At 37.9% G+C, this 26481-nt stretch overlaps 1 protein-coding gene across 1 annotated transcript in view; it reads right to left on the bottom strand.

Annotated features, from left to right (window-relative positions):
* The window catches only part of LOC124142858 (folylpolyglutamate synthase, mitochondrial-like), a 34245-nt gene extending 13899 nt beyond the window's left edge, over positions 1 to 20346 (bottom strand). Inside the window, exon 1 of the mRNA XM_046511543.2 lies at positions 20236 to 20346. Within this exon, the coding sequence (XP_046367499.2) occupies positions 20236 to 20331 (96 nt within the window). The 5' untranslated portion in view covers positions 20332 to 20346. The remainder of the gene's footprint in view (positions 1 to 20235) is intronic.
* Positions 20347 to 26481: the final 6135 nt, after the last annotated feature.

Genomic DNA, 26481 nt, shown 5'->3' with positions numbered 1-26481 from the left:
AATACAATAGAAAGACAGCTACAGCTCTGTCTTAACAAAATAGGCCAACGAAAATGGCTTCAAAATTTCTCAATCCAAATAAACTGTATTCACTTTTGTCGTAAATGTAAAGCTCACAAGGACTTATATTTATTGTTAGATGGTACTCCTATCGTAGTAGAACAGGCCACATTCCGGGGCCTCATACTTGACTGTCAACTCACATTCTTACCACACATCAAATATCTCAAGGCAAAGTGCCTGTAGGCTCTCGACTTGTTAAAAGCCGTTTCAAAATTCCGAGTGGGGAGGGGATCAGACAACCCTCATTCACTTGTACAGATCGTTAACACGCTCCAAAATAGACTACGGTTACATTGTCTATGGTGGAGCTTGTAAAAGCAATTTAGAAAAATAAGATTCAATACACCATCAGGGCCTAAGACAGTTTGTATGTGGGGTCTGATGAACCTTCACACGAACAGCGCCGCATTAAACTTTCACTGCCCTACATTTCTAAATTGCATTCAGATAAATCAAATCCAGCATACAATTGCAATTTTTTCACCCTCAATATGAAAACCAGTTTCAAAATCTGTCCAACTTTATTCCACCACTTAGAATCAGAATTCAACTACACACCACTGCCGCTAAAATAGACCTAAATATCATATCACCTTACCGCCTTCTCCTCCCTGGCATATGGTGAAGCCAGAGTTAGACCTCACTCTAACCCAGCTACAAAAGTCAGAAACTAATCGTGTGGTATATCTACAAGCATATAACCAATTACAATCAAAATATAATTTTCAAAGATCCATTTTTAAAGACGGGTCGAAGGATGGTGGCAAAGTTGCAAGTGCCAGAACTGTCTCCTCAAGAATCCCAGATAATAGTTTTATCTTTACTGCTGAGGCGAAAGCTATCTTTACTGCTTTGACCTATATCAAACATCAAACAAAATCTACAAATTTCATCTTCTTCTATGCCATGTCATGCCTTCAGGCACTTAAAAGTGTCTCCTCAAATCATCCTATAATCCTAGACATTGAAGAACTTTTCAATGGTCTTTCTACTTGCCAATGTGACATCGTCTTTTGCTGGTTGCCAAGTCATGTAGGTATCATAGGTAACTCAAAAGCCGATGCTGCAGCTAAAGCAGCTCTTTACGAACCGTTATCTCCACTACTTATCCCATACAGCGATTTCAAACCAACTATTAAAAGTTATAGTTGGGATCTCATGCAAAAGAGGTGGGACACCCAGGTAGGAAGCAATTAACTTCACGAATTAAAACAAACAATCGGTCAAACCTACTTGAGTTGTCAAGACGAGATCGTTTTACGATGATGTCATATTGGCCACAGTCGGTTTACCCACGAATGTCTGCTTAAGACAGACGAGGACGAACCTATCCCATGTGATGAAAGGTTCACCGCCAAGCGCGTATTGCTTGACTGTGTGCACTTTGCAATGGCAAGGGATTCACATCATCAAAGCGTAAATATAAAAGATCTCTTTTCCCGTGTCAGCGGGCATCTTCTTATCAGCTATTTGAAAGAAAATGGTCTGTATAATAAATTTTAAATATGTATATATGTGAATAAATAAATGCTTGTTCTTAAATTTGGTGTGATGCTATTATCAACTGACATTATTGAAGGCTCTGTCCAGGGGGTTAAAGTATTGTAAAATTATTGTCCCATTGTGAGACACGTAATCCTATCATAATCGATGTAAGTATCATCAACCAGTGTTTTTGAGCCAACTCATTGCTAAGTAGTTTTTAATATTGGCTAGCATTGTGCACAACCACCAACAGCTAAAGTGATGACGTAAATCCTGCTGGGGTATCATGCAGGAAGCAGAGGTACTGTAAGTCCCCATGATCCCCTGCGAGGTGGCCTAGCTTTGGTCACTGGTGGCCTATAGCCCGTGTTTCAAAACTGTATACCTGATATTGTAATGCTCAAATATGTTTCATGAATTGTTTTCGAATACTGTATGCTCAAATATGTTTCATAAATTGTTTTTAAATCTACTAAATTGTGAATAAATTAACTTGGTCTATGCTATATGGGTGAAATAATACAGATGCGACGTTAATTTTAATTCACTCACTCACTGGTTGATACATGTCATCATATCTCAATTGCGCGCATCGATGCTCATGCTGTCAATCCCTGGATTATCTGGTCCAGACTAAATTATTTACTGACCGCCGTCATATAGCTGGAATATTGCTGAGTGGGGCGGCGTTAAACAAATAAACAAACACAAAAACATTTTCGGATCTTCACGGAGCTTCATTGAGGAAATTACGTCTTAAACATTGAATATTTAAGAATGACACAATTACCCTCATGTGTTTCTACGTTGCAAATATCATCTGTAAGGAACACAGAATACGTATTCCTATTTACTATACAGAAAAATATTCTGATAATAATGTCTATAACACGTCCCATTTTAATTCTGGAAACCCAAAAGTCCAGAAACTCTACGGTCTTTGCCGACTCTCGGTCAAAGGTATTTACAAAATTAAACATACTGTTTTCATGGGAACATACCAAGGAAGAAAAAATGAAAAATAAATTGTTAAAAAACTCAATATTTACACTATCACGCCCATGGGCCTGCCCATGGTCGAAGACTGGCACATGGGTAGGCCCATGGGCGAGAATATGTTCCTTTACTCAAAACTCATGTTTGTGTTTCGCAAATACATTAAATGTATTTATTCAAGTATCATGACACAAAATTTAACTCATTTTAACTTAATTCAACTATTTTATAGCGATATTGAAATATTTCGCCCGTGGGCGAGAAAAAGGTTTGGCCCATGGGCGAGAATATGTTCCTTTACTTAAAACTCATGTTTTTGTTTCGCAAATACATTAAATGTATTTATTCAAGTATCGTGACACAAAATTTAACTCATTTTAACTTAATTCAACTATTTTATAGCGATATTGAAATATTTCGCCCATGGGCGAGAAAAAGGTTTGGCCCATGGGCGAGAATATGTTCCTTTCCTTAAAACTCATGTTTTTGTTTCGCAAATACATTAAATGTATTCATTCAAGTATCATGACACAAAATTTAACTCATTTGAACTTAATTCAACTACTTTATAGCAATATTGAAATATTTCGCCTATGGGCGAGAAAAAGGTTTGGCCCATGGGCGAGAATATTTTCCTTTGCTCAACAATTTTAGTTTCGCAAATACAAAAAGGGTTTTATAAGCATGACACATGATTCAACTCATTTTACCTTAATTCAACTATTAAAATATTTCGCCCATGTTTTCGTCAGTCCCTTTAAATAATTAACTAATTGTGTACAGAGTGTATTGTATCATGTGAAATATACTTTATATTATATCATTACATTACTATTTAAAAAGGGCCTTTGGTTGGATGTTTCCTTTACAAAAGTTTTACAAATGTCACCTTTTTTACATATTGCAACGATACGCCAATTCATTGGCCACATTTTCCAACACATTAAAGTTTAGTCAGTTTCTTTTTCATTTCCCATTTTATGTCTCGTTGAAACATCACACTGGGAAAGTAGGTGACACTAAGTATGCAATATACAGGTACACGTTCGCGTATTTTAATGGCAACAAAAAACGATTCGTCTTTCATTACATAACGTCTGGCTGAATATCTCACATTCTAACGAAATCTCGAAATAATTATTTAATTATATGCGGTGTCGAACTGACCAATGGGAATTATGTTTACAGGCGATTGAGGAAAACTTGAGTGAATAGTATAACACTAAAGCAACTTTTAAATGCATTGTCACTTTTGGTATGAAAATGGTAACAGTTCAGAAAAAACAACAGCCTTCTTATGATAATTCTCATATTCTCATTAGGACGTTGTATCCAATTATAGTGTCGGTCTTATTTACAGGTGATTCTACAATACCTGCTCTCGGTCAATTACGATCTACCACACCACGCGTGAATAAACAGTTATGCAGGTGTTGCTGTGGGCAAATACCTAGCCTGAAAATGTATATTTATTTTGTGGATACATGTTTTACAAGTTTTCGTTGATATGTGGATATATTAAGCACAAAGACAAAAAAAAGTTTATGAAAGATGAATTAGTGCCTTGAAATATTCATCGAGATGTGTATCATCGTTTAATGGGGTCATTCAATAAAAGTATGTTTGGAGGAGATATCAAAGGAGCCGCCCAATATACACAGTGTCGTCCAGTGAACTACCATCCCACCCTGTCAAAAATAGTTATGTAATCGGTACACAAATATATTTGATGCGGTGTCAGTGTGGAAGGAGTTTGAATTACGTCTCAGGTTATTATTGTTTGGTGTTCACATTTTTGGGCATTTCAGATACTAATTGAACAGAGTTCACCTGCACATGTCCACTATAGTGAGACAGACTGTAACCAAAAATGCAATGAGCCGTAGCTCCTAATCCCTTATAACAACGGTAACAACAACCAGGGTGAGGACACAGTAAGGTTAAACCGTGTCCAACAGACAATATCAGGTGGCTAACGCCATATCTCCCATCAAGTCAGCTCTGTTTTTAAGCGCATAATTATATTTTTACATATTGAAATAAAAGGAATTAAAAAAATGATATTTAACAAACCTACACATTACCAAATACAAAACCTGATAACCCTTTCTAGACTTCGTTCCAATTAACCTGGATAATTCAACTCGCTCGCGAAGGTCGTATACGACTTTTAAGTGAATACATCTACAGTGTATCATATATACTCATGATAAGCAATTATTTTCGTCCCTAATTCGAATGAGCACATTCTGAGGCTAAATCTGCAAAAGGACAGAAAAAATATTTCTTTGTACAATGCAAACGATACAAACGTAGCGGCTGATAATGGAGACAATGATTTAATAATCTGCAATATATCATTTGTTCTCGTTCAATTTATTGTAGATATTGATGTGATTGTAAAGTTTCAAGTAGTACTAAAATGTTGTGGTATTATGATGTATTTAGAATATGAATAGCGAAAAACAGTCACCATATCGGATGTACATGTATAACTTGTCTTCCATCACCACGCTTGTGCCGAGGCCAATGGTCATAAAATTAATCGGTCCCATAAAAGGAGCAAATAGTTTCGCAGATAGTACTTGCTATGGTTCACTCCCAATTGACAGACGACCTAATCATCAGACAGACCAGTCAAGTGTGACCAGTGTACCTGCCTGGTTTTACCTCCTAATTACTGAGCTGCCCAATACTGTCATACTGTGGGCAGAATAAGCGGCGCCAACTTGTTGAGTGATACAGATTAACCAGATTATGATTGTGTTTGTAAGTTGCGTTTAATCTGTGTCGGGTTGCTGTTGTTTTATTAGTCAAGACCAGGGGTAGTTTTTTCAATGAAACCTTTTAGCCGTTGAGTTTGTTATGTATTCATTTAATTAAATACATTGTTAGGTAGAATAATAACACGTTATATGGATTAAACATCTCCCTAACCTGAGTATAATCTCATATGTACTCTAAGTTCCGTACTATATTACTTTGCGGAGACATTGAGTATAATTTTTGAGTTGGCATTGTATGCTGTCTGAATGACTTTACACAAATCCCTGCGTCAATGGACCCGTGAAGATCTTCAACAATCCATTCTTGGCGTAAAAGGGCGACAGCGCTTGTCGTACACTACTGCCTAAAAGTTCATTCCCCTAACACGCGTTGAGAACGCGTGTAACACGCATGTGACACGGGTGCTCAACGGGTTGCACACGCGATTCACACCCGTTGCACACCCGTGTCCAACGGGTGTGAATCGCGTGTGCAACCCGTTGCACACGCGTGTGCCACGCGTGTAACACGGGACCGGGTTCCAGTTGAAGTTGACAAATTTATCAAATGAATAGTGAAATAAAACAAAACAGTGAGATGTGAAATTTGAGTTAATGAGCGGCCATTGAGCTGTGTTCACCAGACCGTAAATACAAGGTCGGCCCATCTTAATTAGTGTTCGGTTGCTAGACTTTTATGGCATGAACCATTCCACTAGGGTCCAGTCTAGCCATTGTGGCTAGCCGACAGTAGAACAGTAGTGAATTTAGATGCGAGTTTATTGCTAAGAAACCCCCGTGTTGACACGATTGTCGCGGGTTGGTAAATGTTCGCCATTAATAAAATAATTGTTTGTGGATTGCGAACATATTCATTTGCCCACACGAGTCATTCCATTTGATTGCAAATATAACGTTTTTCGTTCGCCAAATTTATGCTTTAGACAGTTCAATTATGACATAGCCGTCACCACTACTAATGTCTTATTATTTCACGTAGGAATATGTCCCATTTCCCCACACCCAACTTTCTGTGTTGTATTTTGAAAAATAAATAAAAGAAGGTTTTGTGTGGGACACTTTTATACTAATTATAAGAGGATGTTGTAAATGAATATGAACAGCCATGCTGTCTGACAGTTGATAAAATTTGAGATCTTCACAATCACCGGGTGTGACCATGTAGACAGAATCTCGTTAGGGTTTGTGATTTTTACATTTGCCCAATTACCATAGTGAGTATTGCTGGGGATACCAAACGTAACAGTTTATTATTAGAGGTTGTGAGTACCTATACCACGTAGATAGGATATCTTTAGGATTTTAATCCTTCTTTGAGAGGCATTTAGAAGTTGGAGTACTACGTTAGGATAAGATTTATGGGTGACTTTAATCCTTTCTTTCTCTGTGGGTAATCCTTTCACGTTCATTTGAGGAAGTCACTCAACCAGGTCATGACAGGTCGTGAGTTTACTTACTAACTACTGTGAGCGTTTTTGGCATGACATCTTTTCTTGTATAAACATAGAAACGATGCTCACTCACTCACTGTTAATCTTCTGCAGTTTGCTGGCAAAGTGGGGATAAACCTCAGTGTCAAAGACGATCAAACTTAGTTCGAATCCTTGTTTATATGTGACATCTCCCAAATGGGGACATTTTCATAAACTTGGCAAGTGATGATGAATTTTAATATTAATATTATTATAGTTTATGAAATTGTTAATAAAACTTTAATAAAATTGTGCTTCACTCTCACGAAAAATATATTGCCTGTGAGAAAATTTATTTGTCACGTTACATCGGCATTTTTCAGTGATATTGGGACTACATGAAACATGGCTGGTTTTACATTTCTGATACAGGTGCTTGACTGACTGAGTAGTTCATGATCAATAAGATATGTTTAAATCAGTCAAGTTTGCAACAATAGATGAATAAGTTGATACATTTGGACCGCAGTTACCGATTAACAACTTAAGACATAGAGACAGGGAGGAGATATATAACCAAACCTATGATCCTGTTGAGACAGTTGACAGTTAGAACGTTGGATTAAACGACAGTAACTAATTTGAACATTCCCCAGTTATATCATAAAATACATCATAACCCATAACAGTCCGAGAGACAGCTTCCAGACATATACTAGTATTGAAGGGACAATCGCTTTTGACAGTTTAAAAATAAACTCACCTTAAAGTGCTTGGCAAATCAAAACTGACCTCCCTGAATATGTTTTTTAGGTTTGACAGCAACTATGCTTGTGGATTTCAGAGATAGACATGATTGGTTAGCTAGATGTTATTACAATAAGCGAAAATGTCTTGAAAGTCCACAGTTGGTTTAATAGTACAAAAAGTGTGTTATAGATCTATCAACGTTTTCTTTTATTGAACATAATATTTGCACTATATTGCTGTAAGCTGTAAATAATCTAGCCTCCCCATGTACGTAACTTACATATATTTATGTATGGCCAGAACAGCAAATAGAGTTCTGGTAGATAGGTACCTCGGAGATATAACGTGCGCTTTCCGACTTAAGCCTATCTCGCACACGGGGAAGCACTTGTACTATTAGGGTAAAAAAAGGGTAATGATTAAATAAAGAAGTGCAATCTATTTTCTATATATATTTGTAGATATGAAGCATTCTAGTTAATTGTGGATGCACCGGGCAGACAGAATTGTGTTTATTTCCAGGCCATCCTGATCGTCGTTTACTACTATAAGGTGTATGGTTGGAGGCAAGATCAAAGGCGCCGCACAGCATTTATTAGATAACAGACGGGGTCGTCCGTTTCGCTTTGAACAACCACCCCACCTGTCTGTAGGAGTTATATAATCGGTGCGCAAATAATTGTGTCAAGTCCACTGCCGGGCTGATGCGGTGTCAGTGTCAGCGATGAACATGAATGCTCAAATTATAGACTTGTAGCACTCACAAGTTGCTTAGCCAAATTATTTGAAAAGTGTATGTTCAATTCTCTGATAACAGGAAATATAACCTTAGGAAAAGATTCAACATACAAACAATCAAATGTAGAACACAGTCCTATGCTTATTATCATTTTTTCTGGATATGATCAACCTGCGGAACCCTCTATCCGATGAAGTAACTAATGCTCGCTCATTAAAAGAAATCAAATCCTTAATTAATCGTTCTGATGCAATTATTAATAATTTTGACTTCAAATATTTTCATAGATCATGCCAAATTGTCCACTGTCGCCTTAGGCTCGGCTGCAGTGACTTAAACGCTGATAAGTTTAGACGACATGTATCAGACATACCAGACTGCACTTGTGGATATCACCTTGAAGATGCAATTCACTTTTTCTATAACTGTTAAAAAATACGATAATATCAGAAACACTGTGTATTTCTACACACATGGGTATGGTCTAAAAATTATATTACATGGCAGTAGTTAAGCAGTTCTACAAACATGACTCTTCTTAAATCAGTTCATGACATCATTGTCAAAAGCAAAAGGTTTGAGTAGCTTAAGTTTATGCATGTAGTAAAGGAAAACTGCATTACCTTATTTCAAAGACACCACTTGCTTGCTTTCATTTGTGCATTTTGTATGTTTATGTTCATCACTCTCTTATATATATCCAGCGGTTGTTAAGTTGTTACCTGGAGAGGTATTACATAAGCATGTTTTGCTTTTTTACCGATACAGATTTCTTTTGAAATAAAAATACGTTTAAGCCAACACAGCTAACGGTAAAACACATGATTGTAAACTATTCAAAAAGGGGCACTAATCTCTGGCTTCTTCTCGGGTGTCGGACTCAAACTCATTTATTCTTAGAATAACATGACATACAATTATCTACAATTTTTATTATGTACAATTTAATAAAAATAGGATACGTGGATACTAATACAATTTACCAATTGTATTGTACACATTGTTAAGGAATTTAGATAGGCCTTTAAGATTTCTTACACTGTTAGTGGTCATAATTTTCTTAAATGTTTGGAAACTTAAGATATTGCTTATTTAAGAGTTCATATCGCCGTTGGTGAAAAGCTTCACATCGGATGTAATGCAATTCATCTCCCACGGCGATAGAATCACAGAGTGGACACTGGTTGTCTTCCCTGGGAATGTTCAGCCATCGACCAGTTTCAACTGGTACTCCTTGGTTAGAAAGTTCTGACTTTTAGTATTGGGAGAAATATTGATTTTGAGAGCAGTAGATATTTCGCAAATGAAGGTTGATTCTTCAGGTAGCACGACCTTTGGATTTCCGCTTGGGCTTACTAGCTGCCGTGAGTCAATTTGCAACCGAGCGTGACAAGAGACTGGGCTACCAGTCTGCAAGGACAGCTAAATAAACTTACGCATTTTTGAAAACTGATTGGTTACCCGTGATCTATGAAGATTTCAACAAAGGGCGCATGGTAATTAATTTCTTCAGCCTAAACAAACAGACAAATAACGGCGAAAGCTCATCGGATGTCGTCATTTGGAAATACCCCTGATTGTTACAGTTTGATAATAAAAAAGTATCCCTGAGTGAAAGCATTTGCGGATTTCGGATTGCGTGGATGATACAATTACTACTCCCTTGTTGTCATCCACATTTTCTGGTATAACCCTACACTTGTGTATTTGTCGTAATTCACTTGCTGCTCAGTTAATGAATTTATAACATGTATACTTAGTTGTAGCACAACTCAGATTACCCGATAAAGGTTCAAATTTGGTCTTTCTTGTACGTGGGGTAATTATTTAATCTAAATCCAGGTTTGAAGTGAGGTGGAATGTGAGTTATGCACGTCGCAGCCCAGCAAGTGATGTATGATCAGTTGCTTTACTTTTTTTGTAAATCAACTGATCATTCCCAGACATCAAAGGATCAACAGGAAATACGTTGATTGATTAATTACTGTTATCTTGCACAGTGGATACGTCAAAAGTAAGTGTTTACATGTGAAGGTAGGGTTACTAAACCTAGGGAATACTCATATCATGGCGTGAAGTACAGATGTAAAAACAACATACAGTCAAGTCTCGTTAATCCGACACTCGTTAATCCGACGCTCGGCTTTATCCGACACAAATGATGGGAACCGATTGATTCAGCGCTATTTAGTCCCGTTAATCCGACATTCTCGCACTCCGACTCCGACACACCTAATTTGCAACGAATTACTGAAATCACTCATTAATCAGTCTCGTTAATCCGACACAGTGGTCAGCGTACTCCGTGGTCATCTGCCCGCGAGTACACAACCCCGTGTTTTGACACGCACCGGCTGCAGAGATTAACTTTAACAATTAACACTAGATGCCAGGATCATAAAGAATTTCAAGCTTTATTATAAGAAACAAATGAAATTACACCTCGACAATGTTGATGCTGAAGGACCATCGAATGTACTTTGTTCAAAGGGTAACCGATAATACACTGACTAGTTGTTCATTGTTATCTAACTCAATGTATGTTTTTAAGAACCGTGGACATTATAAAAATAGTTGTCACGTGGGCTTTCTCAGCTAACTTGGCACCTATGTGAAACAATTGAAACAAAATAAGTGATCAGTTAAGAAACAAACACGGGTTATACTATTCGATACATTTAAATAACGTTTAAAAACGATATATTTAAATATTTTAATATATTTCATATATATTCCAAATATTGTTTCCAAATATTGTTTCCAAATATTGTTTCCAAATAATTATTATTAAAGTATTTGATTCTCACATAGACATTTTACATCGAATAAGTATTTTTGTACAGCTGCAGACGCAATGGATATTGTTCCTGTATGTTGATATTCCCGGATACATTATAACTTTGGTAGGTTGTTATAATGATATTTGCATTTTGTTTTCATTCATTCGCTGCAGCTTTGAACAGAATCATTCTTGTTCCTTTCCGTTTGGTTGGGAAGTTTTTCGATGCGCGATAGACGGTGTTTTCACAAGTATTTTCTTTTGTAAGCGTGTATATGTTACAGTCAATGTGTAAAATATGATTCACTCAGGCAATTTATTAAATATCTAAATATTTCAGTCATTTTACAAATTGACTGAATAATCCATTCATTTATTTAACCGACTGACTAAAAATGATAAAGACGACCAAGAGAGCTTAAACACATCACAATATATTAATTATGCTAAGAAAAGAAGCCAAACAATACAGAACTGTACTTGGTGATGGTATTAAACATATTTGGAATTCGTTATCATATTAATAAAGATGGACATATTTTTCAGTTAATTTGTGAAATAAACTGAATATTTAGGCGTTTTAATACATTTCCTTAGTGAAATCTGTTTACATTTTGAATGTAAACATATACACACGGTAAAATAAGCAATGTTCAGTGAAATATTTACTCTGTGTTGCAAGTCAAAATAGTGTACACGAAGATTGCACAATTACTAAGCAAGTGACTTATCAAAACTGCATCACCATTACCGATGCTCCCCACAAATATACCTACATTTCAAAAACTGTATTTCATTTTTGTTGATCAGTGTGACCATACGTCCTTCTACTTTCAATTAAAATGCGCTTACGAATGGCGAGCACAGGTCGCGAACAAGTCTAGATTTCTGCTATATCATCCGGGTACTCACTGGGAAAATACAGTAATGCACAGGTAACAACTACTCCCGCGGAATTGCTTTAGATCAGTGTCCTTTGTACGTTGAAATACTATATATTGTGAAAGACAAAATGATGTATCAAGGATCAAGTAGAAGATACATTGACCGTTGCGCTGGGAGTTTATTCAACAGACCGTGAAAATAACACTGCTGTATCTTATTATTTATTTTAGATGATGCAGGCAAAGCTCACTTCTCCTGGCGGCCATTATCAAACGGCCAGCTAAAACACAACCCCGCGCTTACGTCTACAGGTCTCTTCCTGTAGTACGGTAATTAGTATTCTCTCCCTCAAGTGTATCCTCAATGATATAACCCACCCTCATTAATTACATGCTGCTCTTTTCCAGCCTCACGGCTATGGAGCTGTGATAAAGAGTCCAAGTCATCATAAAGTAATCAGGGTCCAATAAAAACAATGCGCCGCCAAACCTCATACATATTATCACTGAAAGTCGTACTACAGACGGTTAATGTCAAATCACAATAAAAGCATTTCAATTGCAATAACATGTTCCAGGACCATGTATTCTCTTAATTAACACCATCGGATTTAGAAGCAATGGTCGTATAAAACAAAACAGATCTATTTAATCGCAACAGTATTCATGTTATTCCCACAAAATCACATAAAGAAAGGAGACATTAGGAAATACATGTGTATTATCATTTTTCGTCAGGATAACAAAATTTTCTCTCCTTGTTACCACCTCCAGGTTCAGCTTAAGACGGGTCCTCCTTTGGTCAAAAGTTTGTTCCCCCTCTAATGAGTGTGTCACGCGTTGCACACGAGTGGCGGACGGGGTGCACACCCGTGTGCAACGCGTTGCACACGGGTCTCACACGCGTGACCAACCCGATGCACACTGGTTGCGTAACGCGTTGCCCATGCGTGTAAGGGGAATGAACTTCTAGGCAGTAGTGTAAGAGGCGACTACCGGGATCGGGTGGTCAGGCTCGCTGACTTGGTTGATGCATGTCATCGTATCCCAATTGCGTGGATCGATGCACATGATTTCAATCACTGGATTGTCTGGTCCAGACTTATTTACAGAAAGCCGTCATACACTTGAAATATTGCTAAGTGCGGCGTTATACAACTAACAAACAAACAGAATTTTGAGGAATTCACAACAATCACTATGACGAGGTATGCATATCTTGCAATCAACCTGAATCCAGTTACTGGAATGTCAAACCCGCTCTTGTAGTCAAGAGATGCAATAGCGAGGCAGAACTATGTCAATTTATGAGGGACAGACAGCTACTCGAACATATAAAAACATAGCAGCCAAAGATAAAAATGAAATCATATCATGTACGAAAATAGAAATCATATCAACACAAAACGAGAAAGTGTATGAGTACTAAAACTTGCAATAGATATGTGTACCCTACGACAGTCTACAACACACTGACATCGCATCAAATATATTTGTGTACCGATTACATAACTCTTACTGACAGGGTGGGGTGGTAGTTCACGCGAAACGGACGACACTGTGAAATAGAGCGGCTCCTTTGATATCGCCTCACAACATACTTTTAATGAATGACGCATTAAACGATGATACACATCAGGATCGCGGAGAAAATACAAGATTCGTTCTCGTTGAATACATATATCAAGGCACCAATTCATCTTTCATAAACTTTTTGTGTCTTTGTGCTTAATATATCCACATATCAACGAAAATATGTAATACATGTATCCACAAAAGATATACATGTACAGGCTAGATATTTGCCCACAGCAAAACCTGCATAACTGTTTATTCACGTGTGGTGTGGCAGATTGTAATTGACCGAGAGCAATTATTGTAGAATCACCTGTAAATAAGGCCGACACTGTAATTAGACACAACGTACTAATGAGAATATGATCATGTGAGAATTATCATAAGAAGGCTGTTGCGTTTTTCTTAACTATTACCATTTTCATACCAAAAGTGACAATGCAGTAAAAGTTGTTTTAGTGTCACAATATTCACTCACGTTTTCCTCAATCGCATTGGAACATAATTCCCACTTGTCAGTTCGACACCGCATGTAATTAAATAATTATTTCGAGATTTCGTTAGAATGTGAGATATTCAGCCAAACGTTATGCAATAAAAGACGAATAGTTTTTCCATTAAAATACGCGCACTCGTTACTGTATATTGCATACCTAGTGCCACGTAATTGCCCAGTGTGATGTATCAACGGGATATGAAATGGGAAATGAAATAGGAACTAACTAAACTTTAATGTTGTGGAAAATAACTCCAATGAATTGGAGTACACGCACATGAATTCGTATCATAAACTGTCAAAACGTTTTGAGAGGTAAGGCCGGATTCATTAAAGATCGCTACAATATGTAAAACAGGTGAAATTTGTAGAACTTCTATAAAGGAAACATCCAACCAAATGCCCTTTTTAAATAGTAATGTAATGATATAATATAAAGTACATTTCACATGATACAGTATACTTTGCACACAGTTAGTTGATGCTTTAAAGGGACTGACGAAAACATGGGCGAAATATTTTAATAACGACGTAAAATAGTTGAATTAAGTTAAAATTTGTTAAATTATGTGACATGAAACTTCTAAGAACTATGTATATGCGACACTAAAACACAAGTTTTGAGCAAAGGGAAATATTCTCGCCCATGCGCCTGCCCATGGGCCAAACCTTTTCTCGCCCATGGGCGAAATATTTCAATAACGCTATAACATAGTTGAATTAAGTAAAATTGAGTAACATTATGTGCCATGAAAATGGTAAGAACACCTGCATGTATTTGCGAAACAAAAACATAAGTTTTGAGTAAAGGAAAATATTCTCGCCCATGGGCAAAACTTTTTCTCGCCCATGGGCGAAATATTTCAATATCGCTATAAAATAGTTGCATTAAGTTAAAATTAGTTAAATTTTGTGTCATGATACTTGAATGACTACATTTAATGTATTTGCGAAACAAAACATGAGTTTTGAGTAAAGGACTATATTCTCGCCAATGGGCCTACACATGGGCCAGTCTTCGCCCATGGGCGAGATAGTGTAAATATTGAGTTTTTTAACAAATTTTTTTTCATTTTTTCTTCCTTGGTATGTTCCCATGAAAACAGCATGTTTAATTTTGTAAATACCTTTGATCGAGAGTCGGCAAAGACCGTAGAGTTTCTGGACTTTTGGGTTTCCAGAATTAAAATGGGACGTTTTCTATTCATTTTAATGCTTTCCACATAATGGATTTGTTAAGTGGAATACATTACAAGACACAAGTCACAGCTGGAAATGGCTATGAATGCTTGATCAAATCAAGAATATATTTGTAATAACATATCCGTTTGATCCATATGGTTAAACGGCGGTGCAATATGTTTGCCTTCCAGGTGGAAGCCCATTGTTCATTGTTATATTTGTGGGGGGTTGGGTTTAACGCTGCTTTGAACAGTATTGCAGTTATATCATGAAGTGTCAGCTGGGTGTGGGGGGAAAGATCGAAATAATACAGGCCTTATACGTTTACCACTCTTGTGAGATCCACGAGCACGGGTATGATTCTGGCAAACCTAGAAACATAATTGGGGCGAACAGGTTCAACCCCAACCCACGCTCATAGTTTTCTGGCATGCCCATGGGACGGAATTATGAACAGCGAACAGCGAATTATATTGACTGCATCAGTTGAAGGGGATAAAGTAGTTCTGTTTTCACTGCCTGTTGAATAAACTCCAAGCGCTACTGTCAATATATCACATACTCGATCCTTTACAGTATATGTTTTTCAACGTACACTAATAGTTTACAATAATGTGTTTTAAAATATTTTCAAATGTGTTGAATATACAAGCATTATTAGAAATTTATGGTGGCATTTAAATATAAAACGTTCAATGTAAAATATGTACGTAAGATGGTAAATAATAGCATTTAAGTCGCATTAAAATACAATGATAACAATATACATTCTGTAACCCTTAAGCTTATGTTCAACAAGCCCAGAAAAGCCACGAGGAAAACTGATTAAATGTAGAGAAGATATTTGCCCTTACATACATGTACATGTGGAGACATCATCCGAATAACTATATATGTAAATGAAAGGATATCCTTCCTGTTGACACGAACTATTAAAAAATGGGCCTAAGAGCATGGAGGCAAAGGCTACATTTTAACATCAGGAACAATATATGTGGTAATTATTGATTTATTTTATTCAAGAGGATCCCCTAAAAATCATTAAACGTTGAATTATTAAATTTTCGTTGTGTTCATTGATATTCCTGTATTCTGATTAGCTGAGTTGGTCACGTGTTATTGCATTCATTTCCCAATGCATGTAAAAAATTAAGCCACGCCCACCGAGGCGCACTACTTTTATTATTTGTAATGTCGGGGAATCCTAATATTACAGTCGAGGGAATTCCCTTTCTGATCACGTGTATCGTCATGCACAAGACATTTAGCGACTTTCATGCGTATTCATTGTCCAAACAAACCTTTGAAACCGAAGGCGGAGAATGAAGCAAACAGCAAACGTGCAGGCTCGCTCGCCTGTTTTTTTTCTGCTTGCCTCGGTTCAACTTTCATGTCTTGGGGTTTCATTTCTAAATAGCATTTTTCGAACTGTGTTTTACCTTTATCAGGGAAGTAATGTTTGAATCTGGCGGTAACTGACCATGTAATTTGAAACAGCCGCCTTCTCCCGGACATATTTCTTCCGGTTCGTTACAGTCTGACTGTTGCAGTTCTTTTCGCCTCTTGTCTTAATTGATAGGTCAAATGAACATTGTTTTGATCCTGCTCTCTGTTGATTGGCTACTGACTGTGTATATGTGCATAAATTAAAAGATCACCTGATTCATGTCACGCCACAGTATGTATTCCTACACCTGGAATGTTTATCAATCTCGTCTTTTTTGTCTGTTTTAATATATACAAATGTTTTTAGTTAAACTGTTGTAGATAAAACACGTTTTATGTTTACGAATTTAATTATAAGCATTGACTGTGTATTCTTTCGGTTCATTGTGGTATGAATCGAAAAACCAATGTGCCAACTGCATAAATCCGCGTAGCGGATTCTTACAAAAATTATATATATCTGCCAATATGCTGGTACCCATTGACAAAACACTCTGGCGAATGTAATTATCACAATTTGTGATATCAAAAACTTCTTTTGATATTTCAAATATCACAAATTTCATTTGTTTATAGGATAAACTACATTAGTTGACATAATACATGCATTTATTGATATGTAAAAAACACATGTGGCCTAAACTCCATATACAATGTTACATGAACCCGTTCACCATGTGCATCAGTTACCCACACCCATCAATATATGAAAGAAGGAACATTAATTTATTGCAGGGATTACATTCAGATCTCACTACTTATATGTTTTACATTGTGCATGCATGGAGGATGGGTTTTGTTTGTTTGTTTGTTTTTTAAAGGCCGCACTCAGCAATATTCCAGCCATATGACGGCGGTATGTAAATAATCGCGTTAGGACCAGACAATCAAGGGATTGACATCATGAGCATCGATCCATGGACTTGGGATCAATGACATGCATCAACCAAGTCAGCGAGCCTGACCACCTGATCCTGTTAGTCGCCTTTTACGCCAAGCATAGTCGCCTTTTATAGCAAGAATGGGTTGCTGAATACCTATTCTACCCCGGATCTTCACGGGTCCATGGAGGATGGGATTAAAGGAGAATGCAAATGTATGGGATTAAAGGAGAATGCAATGTTTTTTTCTGTTTCTATATCCTAGTGGAGGATATTTGAAAATACTAAATTGGAGAAAGCATCAAATTAGTAATGATAGTTCCCACGGGGTAACATTTCCAGTTTCGAAGAACTGGAAAAAATGAAATCAATAAAATTGGAAATAGAGTGAAAACAGTTGTTATTTAGTACTTGTCTAAAGGAATCCCACTTCCAAAACCTTCTATAACTCTGTTGCAATACATAATGTAAAAATGAAAACAAAATAATATACGTGCAACAGGGTCTTCCAACTTGTCCAAAACATTTTGTTATAGATATAAATTGACCCAAGCTTGGTGATTGAAAAGACAATGGGGGATTAAGTGTGTGTGTGTGTATGTGTGGGTGGGTGGGGGTGGGGGTGGGGTGGGGGTGGGGTGGGCGGCATCTCACAAAATTAGTAAACCACAATCACACAGCTAAGTAGTAAGTAGTAAAGAAAGACCGTTCACAACGAAAGCTACATCATTACCCACACACATTACCTTCGGCGCAACATTATAAAGTCCACCTGAAAAAAAACCCAATTCAATCATACCACAATACAACATCAACCCCCCCCCCCCCCCCCCCCCCCAAACAACCAACCCCCCCCCAACCACCCAAAAACACAAACAAAACAACCCCCCGAAAAAACACAAAAAACAACACCCAAAACCAAAAAAACAACCCAAACAAAACAAAAACCAAACAAAAACCAAAAGAAGAACAAAAAAAAAATCTTAACATTTTTATTTACCCCGCAAAGACAAAAATCAAAAACAAATCCCCCTAACTTCTCAACCAACCTCCATACAGAGAATAACTGTAGCTGACATTCACCCTTCCCCACCAGACCCAACATACAAATACACCCTATCCCCCCACCCCACACACCAGCCATATTCCCCAAACTAACCCACAATTCCAACAACACACACAACCACCCAGACCTCCATACAACCACGCCGCCTCCACCCACACTACTCAAAAAAGCATTTCTCCCTGAAGCATTTCTAGACTGAACACTTGTGGTCTGGTCCATGCATTGAAGTCGAGCACCCGAACACGAATTAAGCCGGCTGACCTTTGTGTTTATGGTCTGGTGAACACAACTCATTAACTCAAGATTCATATCTCATTGTTTTGTTTTATCTCACTATCTCATCTATTTGTCAACTGAAACCCGGTCCCGAATTACACGTATGGCACGCGCATGGGTCACTCGTTGCACATGCGTGCTCAACGAGTTGACCACCCGTTGCACACGCGTGTTCAACGAGTTTTTAGCCCGTGTGCAACCCGTTGAGCACCCGTGTCACATGCGTGTGACACGCGTTCTCAACGCGTGTAAGGGGTATGTACTTCTAGGCAGTAGAGTATTACCGATTCACACGCATGGGTCACTCGTTGCACTTGCGTGCTCAACAAATTGACCACCCGTTGCACACGCGTGTTCAACGAGTTTTTAGCCCGTGTGCAACCCGTTGAGCACACGTGTCACACGCGTGTTACACGCAGTCTCTTACCGATTCACCACATGCATCGGTGCGTTCTTTATCTTAAACTGTGCTAAATATGTCTGCTGGTATGTATGTTTAAATTTTATTCAAACTGACCCTTGCAAATAGATGGACAGGCAAGTTTATATAAATACACAACCATATGATAAACAGCATAGAGACAATTTGAACTAGCTAGATTTCAAATTGTAATTGCGGTGCGGCGATATCGCGACAAAGGTCATCTCAGCCCGACAGTATCAATGGGTGGAAAGACAAGTTTTGATAACAAAAAGGAGCAAATTTCGTTATATTGTAGATGTTGCTACTTGTGCAACCATATCCCGGCCAAGGGAGTCTAAGCCTTAGTTTTAAAACTGTTGCTGGTGCACTATTGTTCCCAATTTCATAAAAAAAATGTGATTTTGTTTGCCAACTATTTGTGAAAATGAAACAGCATATTGACACTTTGATCTATTTCTACCTCTTTCCCTTGTGCGACCTTGTTCGGTGATTAGTCTCGGTTTCATAATTAACCGAAAGCGTGTCATCGTGCCTCGACCGCTTCGGTCGTGTCTCGTGATATGAATTATTTCATGGTCTGGTCCAGACTCGATTGTTTACAGGCCGCCGTCATATATATTCATATATATCGCCGCTGGGATATTGCTGAGTGCGGCGTTAAACAACACATAAATACATTTCCTCTACCAACGTGCATTTCATGATCTTAAACTACAATATTAAATATAAATTCACATGTTAATTAAAGTTTTGGAATCAAACTACCTTTTTCAAGTCAAACGTCCTACAAGGAACAATGGACAGAGATAAAACAGAAGGCTTTTTGCAGCTATTATCGAAACACGCTATGCTGCGACAACCTTCTATCAACAGGATATAATCTGGCCTTGCTTCCGCGACATGGTGTTGTGTGTTTGTAGGCGAGACTGTACATGAAAACGTTGAGATATAATCGAGACATGCGAGAACGGCGTATTAGATCTAGAATAACTCACGTCGTATGATATAGAGTGATGTCTGATCTGTTTTCCAAATGTTGTCCCACGTGCACATCTTTCAACCCAACCACAACACTTCAGTGTTCTCATCATCGTTCGCTCTTCTTCGTTACCACACAGCTTCTGAATGACTGATGGTAAAGCCGTCATCATTTTATACTCTACAGGAAGTATTTGTAAATGGAAATAAACCCTTAGACGTAATTCATGATCTATAGTAAATGTGCTAGAAAGGAAATAATATGGCACGTAATCAATATTATGGTTATTGTGACGGAACAAAGATATGTAGTTGGTTGGTATCAATTTCTGATAGCACTAGCGTCATAATTATTATTATTTCTGGTTATGAATACCCTTAGAATCCCAATGAAGAGGACTTTTGGATTTGACTGATTTACCCATACACACTATATATACAAGAGAAACCACATGGGTGATATCTGAAGCAGTTCCTTTTTTTGACCATATTAATTCTTTTCATGTGAACAATTGACATGTCGTTGCATGTGTTTGTGATGGGTACAACCGGTGGGGCAAATACGCATTCGATTTCTTATTTTGTACAGCTGTGTAATAGATGACCAAATGTAACATTCTGCAATCTGTTTTAGTCCTGCATTCTGATTGCCGAATTAGTATCTCAACGACGTTAGACCATAATTTTACCGATGAGAAAATCACCTCCAGAAAAACAACAACATATGTCAAAGTATTTACTTTACAAGTCAAGACTGGTAGCAATCTCAACCCCTGAATATACTAAATAAACGATGTGAAATATTGTGTTTGAGATACACTGTTGTAATGGAGCAATACATTTAAACAGAAAACCCGATGAGCAGGGTATATACAGGTCATTTATAAATTATAACTTTTCATTTGGCGCATCAAGTACTATAAATGTAATATCGTCACAAGACTTGGGAAAATCTGAAGTACAGTATTACATAAAAAAAACAAAAACTTTCGGCTAATCACATATTTATACATGCATATAACTGGTTTTGATTGTTTGTTGTTTTATGCTGCACCAAACAATGTTCCAGCTATAGGACCGAGGTCAGTAAATAATCAAATCAGGACCATATACATAAACATCGATTCATACAGTTTGAATACAATCATATGCAAGTGATGACGTCACCGAGTCTGACCACCCGATACATATAGTAGCCTCTGACGACAATCATTCTTAGGTTGCAAGTGGGGCAGTCCTGGACCCCTTGTACTTTATACCAAACACACAGCTTAGCACAAATAATTGCCGAGTACAGGATTTATCGTCACTTGATATTGTCAATACACTTTTCAGTACATACTGTGTGGACCCGTGAAGATCCGGGGTAGAATAGGTCTTCAGCAACCCATGCTTGCCGTAAAAGGCGACTAACGGGATCGGGTTGAAGCATGTCATCGATCCCAATTGCGTTGATCGATGCTCATGATATGAACCACTGGATTGTCTGGTTCAGACTCGATTATTTTACAGACCGCCGTCATAAAGCTTGAATATTGCTGAGTGCGGCGTTAAACAAACAAACAAACAAACAACATACTGTGTGCGCTCATCTTGACCAGCCTTCCGATATATTTTATACATCCTCGTAACTCGATGACATTGTCAGAGTGTCACAGTGAGAAAGGGATCTGTTTCGCACCTAGCATATCATCACCGACTGTAATAAGACATATGTGACTGCTAGTTTTTCAATCATCACTGCAGGCGCGATAGTCGTTATACATAATACCAACCGAACTTGATGTATAGGCTTCGTACAAACAGTTGCCAAATCGTTAGTTTCTCTGGCACAAGCCTCGCGGTTTTCCCCAGCATATAATTTCAAAAACTGATCCAAAATGCAAAATACAAATATTTATAATACCTCCGTATCAGCAATATACTTCGTCTAAATAGCAAAACAGCAATTATTTTCGAAATTTGGTCTTTGCTGGGGGATTCCGTACACACATTTCCTATCACATGTTGACCCGCTTGTCGTGAATATGAGTTATCTGATGTGCTGTATGGTGGGCAATACCTTGTTTCCACCTGGGACCACCTGAATTGTATACCGTACCAATTCTCATGTACCAAAGTAATGCTTAAGAACAAGACTATACTCTGTGTCATTGAAAGAAATTAAACGACTCCAGCAACTTTTGCTGATGGGTGGGTCTAGAAACAGTAAAAGCCCACAGCATCGACAAGAGAGTATAGTTGAAGCGTTTGGCCAAACCAGAAACAGACTCCACTATATCAGACAAAGACGGCATGTATTGAATTTCGAATTTGGTTTCAAATTCAATAATGAAGTTAAGTGTCATAAATTGATTTAAAAATAGGAATTCAACGATTCTCAGTCGATGACGTCTTATTCTTGTGTGAGGGAAGTTTCAAATCACTACTAGAGCACAGCACAAGACGGATTCATACTGCCACGTCACTTGCGTGAAAGAACCACCATCAGCCCAAACAGTGAGGAGCCATTTACGCGCTGAAGCTATTCGCCCTAGACGACTAGTTCGAAGTGTCATTTTGAAAGACCTGCATCGTCGGCTGCGACGTCAATGGTGTCAGAGAGTATGGCCACAACTGCGATGGATGCCCAACGCAACAGCGCCATCGGCTAACTGCAAACAGTAGAATTATCTTCAGCTGTTGCAAGGTTTTTCCACGTAGCGCCAAGCACCATTACGAGGCTGTGACACCGTTATCAGACACTGGACCTTCTCAGACAAAACTGTACCACTTACGAAAGCCCCATGAATGAGTCGTTGAAACATTTTTGGGTTAGTGTTATGGCAGCACACCATCCGTCAGCCCACGATTGACCCCATCCCTTGTGCCACCCTGCCCTCGGTAAGTCATTTCAGTGTCATCAACTTGTTGATGCGAGTTAGAATCAATTATCAACGAGTTAAAAGTAAACATTCTGAGCTCTTTTAGTCTCCTCTGATAACTCTATTACTAAAAATGCGTTGTTTATTCTCTGGCATTTAAGTTCTATATTTACATGAACAAAGTCCATGTTTCTGTTGCTTGAATGAAGTCAACGAGTTTTATCATAAGTTCAGTAGCATATGTCAATTATGCTGAATCAAATACAAAAGACATATTTTAGGTCGAGACATTTAAACTGCCCACGACTGTGTTGCACAACGAACATAGTGTCTTATTTTTGTTTGTGTCTTATAAACAGCAGAATCTCTGCCCTTGGTCCTCTTTATGTACAGCTAGCCGTCTCATGGCAGGATTACTGCTGTGCAGCGGTAGGCCACAAACGGGCACGTTTTCATGCAAATTTTGAGAGTTGCAGATGCCAGCGGTAGGGTAGGACATGCCTATAGGTTTCACGAACACCTGGTGTCAACACTTATTTTCAGCGATCCGTTCACCGCTATTTTGCCCTTTTGCGCCTAATGGATTTCGTTTCAGTGGATAAGCATGACTGTATATTCTCAGTCAATCTTTATTCATGGTACTGATGAGGACAAAGGCATGATATATGAAACATAGATATATTTCTCAGTTTCTGTACAATCACATGTCATTATATTACAAAATGAGTTACCATTTGGGTTGTGGTAGAAATAGTTATTCAGATAATTTGTTCTTAAATCATTATGCACTTGATATACACATAAAAAGTGATATTCAACTTCAATGCAATCGGTTTTACACATCTTACAAAGTCTTTTTTCTCTTGCATAACCTACATATGTGCCTGTTTCAATAAATAGATCATGTGAGCTACAATGAAATCGAGAAAGAGCTGTTCTAAACTTATGCAAATTTGCACTTAACAGATAAGGTTCTGGTATAACAGTAGTCTTTAATGTAGTGTATATATTTGCTTTTATAGAACTGGACAAGGAACCGTGCCATTTTTGGATAAGGTCTGTGTCAGACGGCTCAAGAAATGTGTCGTGTCTAATGGTAGTTGTAACCATATATAACCATATCCACATTTGTATAACATGTTTTTAAGTTTTGATGCCGAATTTAGTCTCCCATGGCTGTCTAGCATCATACTTAAAAAAAATACTAGGGTTTCTTGAAGATGGTATATTTAATAACTTGAATCAGTGTTTAATAAGCTTTAAATTATGATAGATACTACATGGAAAACCTTCCGCACTCACTATAGACCCTTGCATTTTCTGTGCTAGATGTTACTCCCAAGAACGTTTTACATGCATATACATGTAAATGTTCCTGGCCCCCGTTTTTGTATCCACACAATAGATTCAGGCTTATTTTCGGGATCTAGCTGTATTCCATGCAATTATTTTCGATTTGATATGCTAATTCTCTCATAAAAAGGAAAATTGAAAGGGACTTTATTCATATAAATCATCCAAATCAATGAGCCTAACAACCCGATCCATTTAGTCCCATCTTACAACCAGTATAATTTGTAGGAACCTATTCTAATCCAAAATCCCACATACGTGTGTAACATGTGAGCTAAATTGATTGGCGGGAGAAATATTGGTTTGTTCGTTAATGGAACCATGTATGGCGTGGTAAAATGAAGCCTTATTCAAACACCAATGATGTGCATATATTCACAAACACACGCATTTATATAGTCTATAAATTACATTAGAATATCAATACAGAAAGTGTTGCATATTACACATTAATAGCATATATCAACTCAATAGGATATGCTGTGTACAGAAGATTCACTTCCAGCATACTGCCCCATTATCACTATCTATTTCTTAAATGGAGTCTTATTGCGTACAAAATACATACAAACTGTTGTGGTTTATTCAAAGGCGACTTTATGGATCGGGTCATCAGACTCTGCGACTTCGTTGTTTTGCAGATAATCGTCTCCCGCAATGTGGGACGATGAAACCAATGTCCTTTACTCAGTCATCTCTATTCATAACATCACCAACACGTTGGACTGTCTGGTAAAGACCAAACTGCAATTTTGTAGTGGCGCTAAATACCAAAACAAATATACCAATCAGAGATGTTCATAATCTGAACTTGATTCACATTTTGATATTAAGAGATTCAAAATGTAGAGAACAGACATAGCGAATTAGATGTTCATACATCTGAATTTGATTCACGTTTTAATATTCAGACAGATAAACTGACATCCAAATCGTAGCAGTACATCTTCCACCTATATGGATATCTTGAATTTCAGGGTATTGACACTCGCACACGAAGAATCATGTCAGAGTATCGATCTCACCACCCTCGCTCCTTCCTCAATCGCTCATATTAACCAATCATAATGGGAGGGCGTGGTTTGATTAACGTGGATGCTCTTCATGATAGAATTGAATTGTGCACTTATGCACACATTTATTTGTCTGATGATCCTTTTGTGAAGCATGCTAAGACTCATGATGAAAACGAGGCATTCAACATGTTTCTTAAACGAGCCAAGGATGTGGGACATACATGTACTCTCAATGTCAATGTTGATTTTGTTGATGGTTCTCTACTGCTGGACGGTACAGAAATGAGTGTCAACAAAGCGAAGTGCCATATCAAATCGGCCCAGACTCAGTTCAAGTTTCAAGGAGAGGCTATCTGAACGCCCACTGTACCAAGTTTATGTGCAGTATTGTGAGACAGCAACCCTGCAGAGTACTTCACTTGGATGAGGTCGGCTTGCCTGAAAAGTGAAACAGAACGCTTTCTGTTTGCTGCCCAGGACCAGTCACTTCCCACTTGAAACCATCAATGTGTGATTTTACATCAAAATGTAAATATGAAATGTAGATTATGCAATGAATGTAATGAGACTGTCCAACACATTGTCAGTGGATGCCCAGCGTTGGCACGAAACAATATATTAAGCGACATGATGGGGTGGCTCCATCAATTTACTACCGTCTTCGCCAGGTGCTTGTGGTTTTGACAGAGAGGTCATGGTAAGGCCCAGAATATGTAGATGGCGTGATGGAATATTTAAATACAAAATTCTTTCGAATTGGACCGTATACAGCCTCAGACGTATCAAGGCCAACAAAACTGATCTTGTCCTTTTTGATAAATCCAATGAAAGATTCAGGAAAAAGAGTTCAAATATGCAGGCCTCGCTTTCGAAATGTCACACTTGCATCTCAAGTATCAAGTTGTCCGACTCCCCATTGTTCCCGGTGCCCTAGGTTTGGTATCTCCCAATGTGTTGAGTGACATTAGGAGAGTTTTCGGGTTTGCTACAAGGAATACAGCCCTTCTGCCAATCTGGGTAATGCAGAAGG

This window comes from Haliotis rufescens, unplaced genomic scaffold (assembly GCF_023055435.1).
Source record: "Haliotis rufescens isolate VD_foot unplaced genomic scaffold, xgHalRufe1.0.p SCAF_59, whole genome shotgun sequence".
In the NCBI taxonomy this organism is placed as follows: Eukaryota; Metazoa; Mollusca; class Gastropoda; order Lepetellida; family Haliotidae; genus Haliotis; species Haliotis rufescens.
This window is presented reverse-complemented; position numbering and strand designations above follow the sequence as displayed.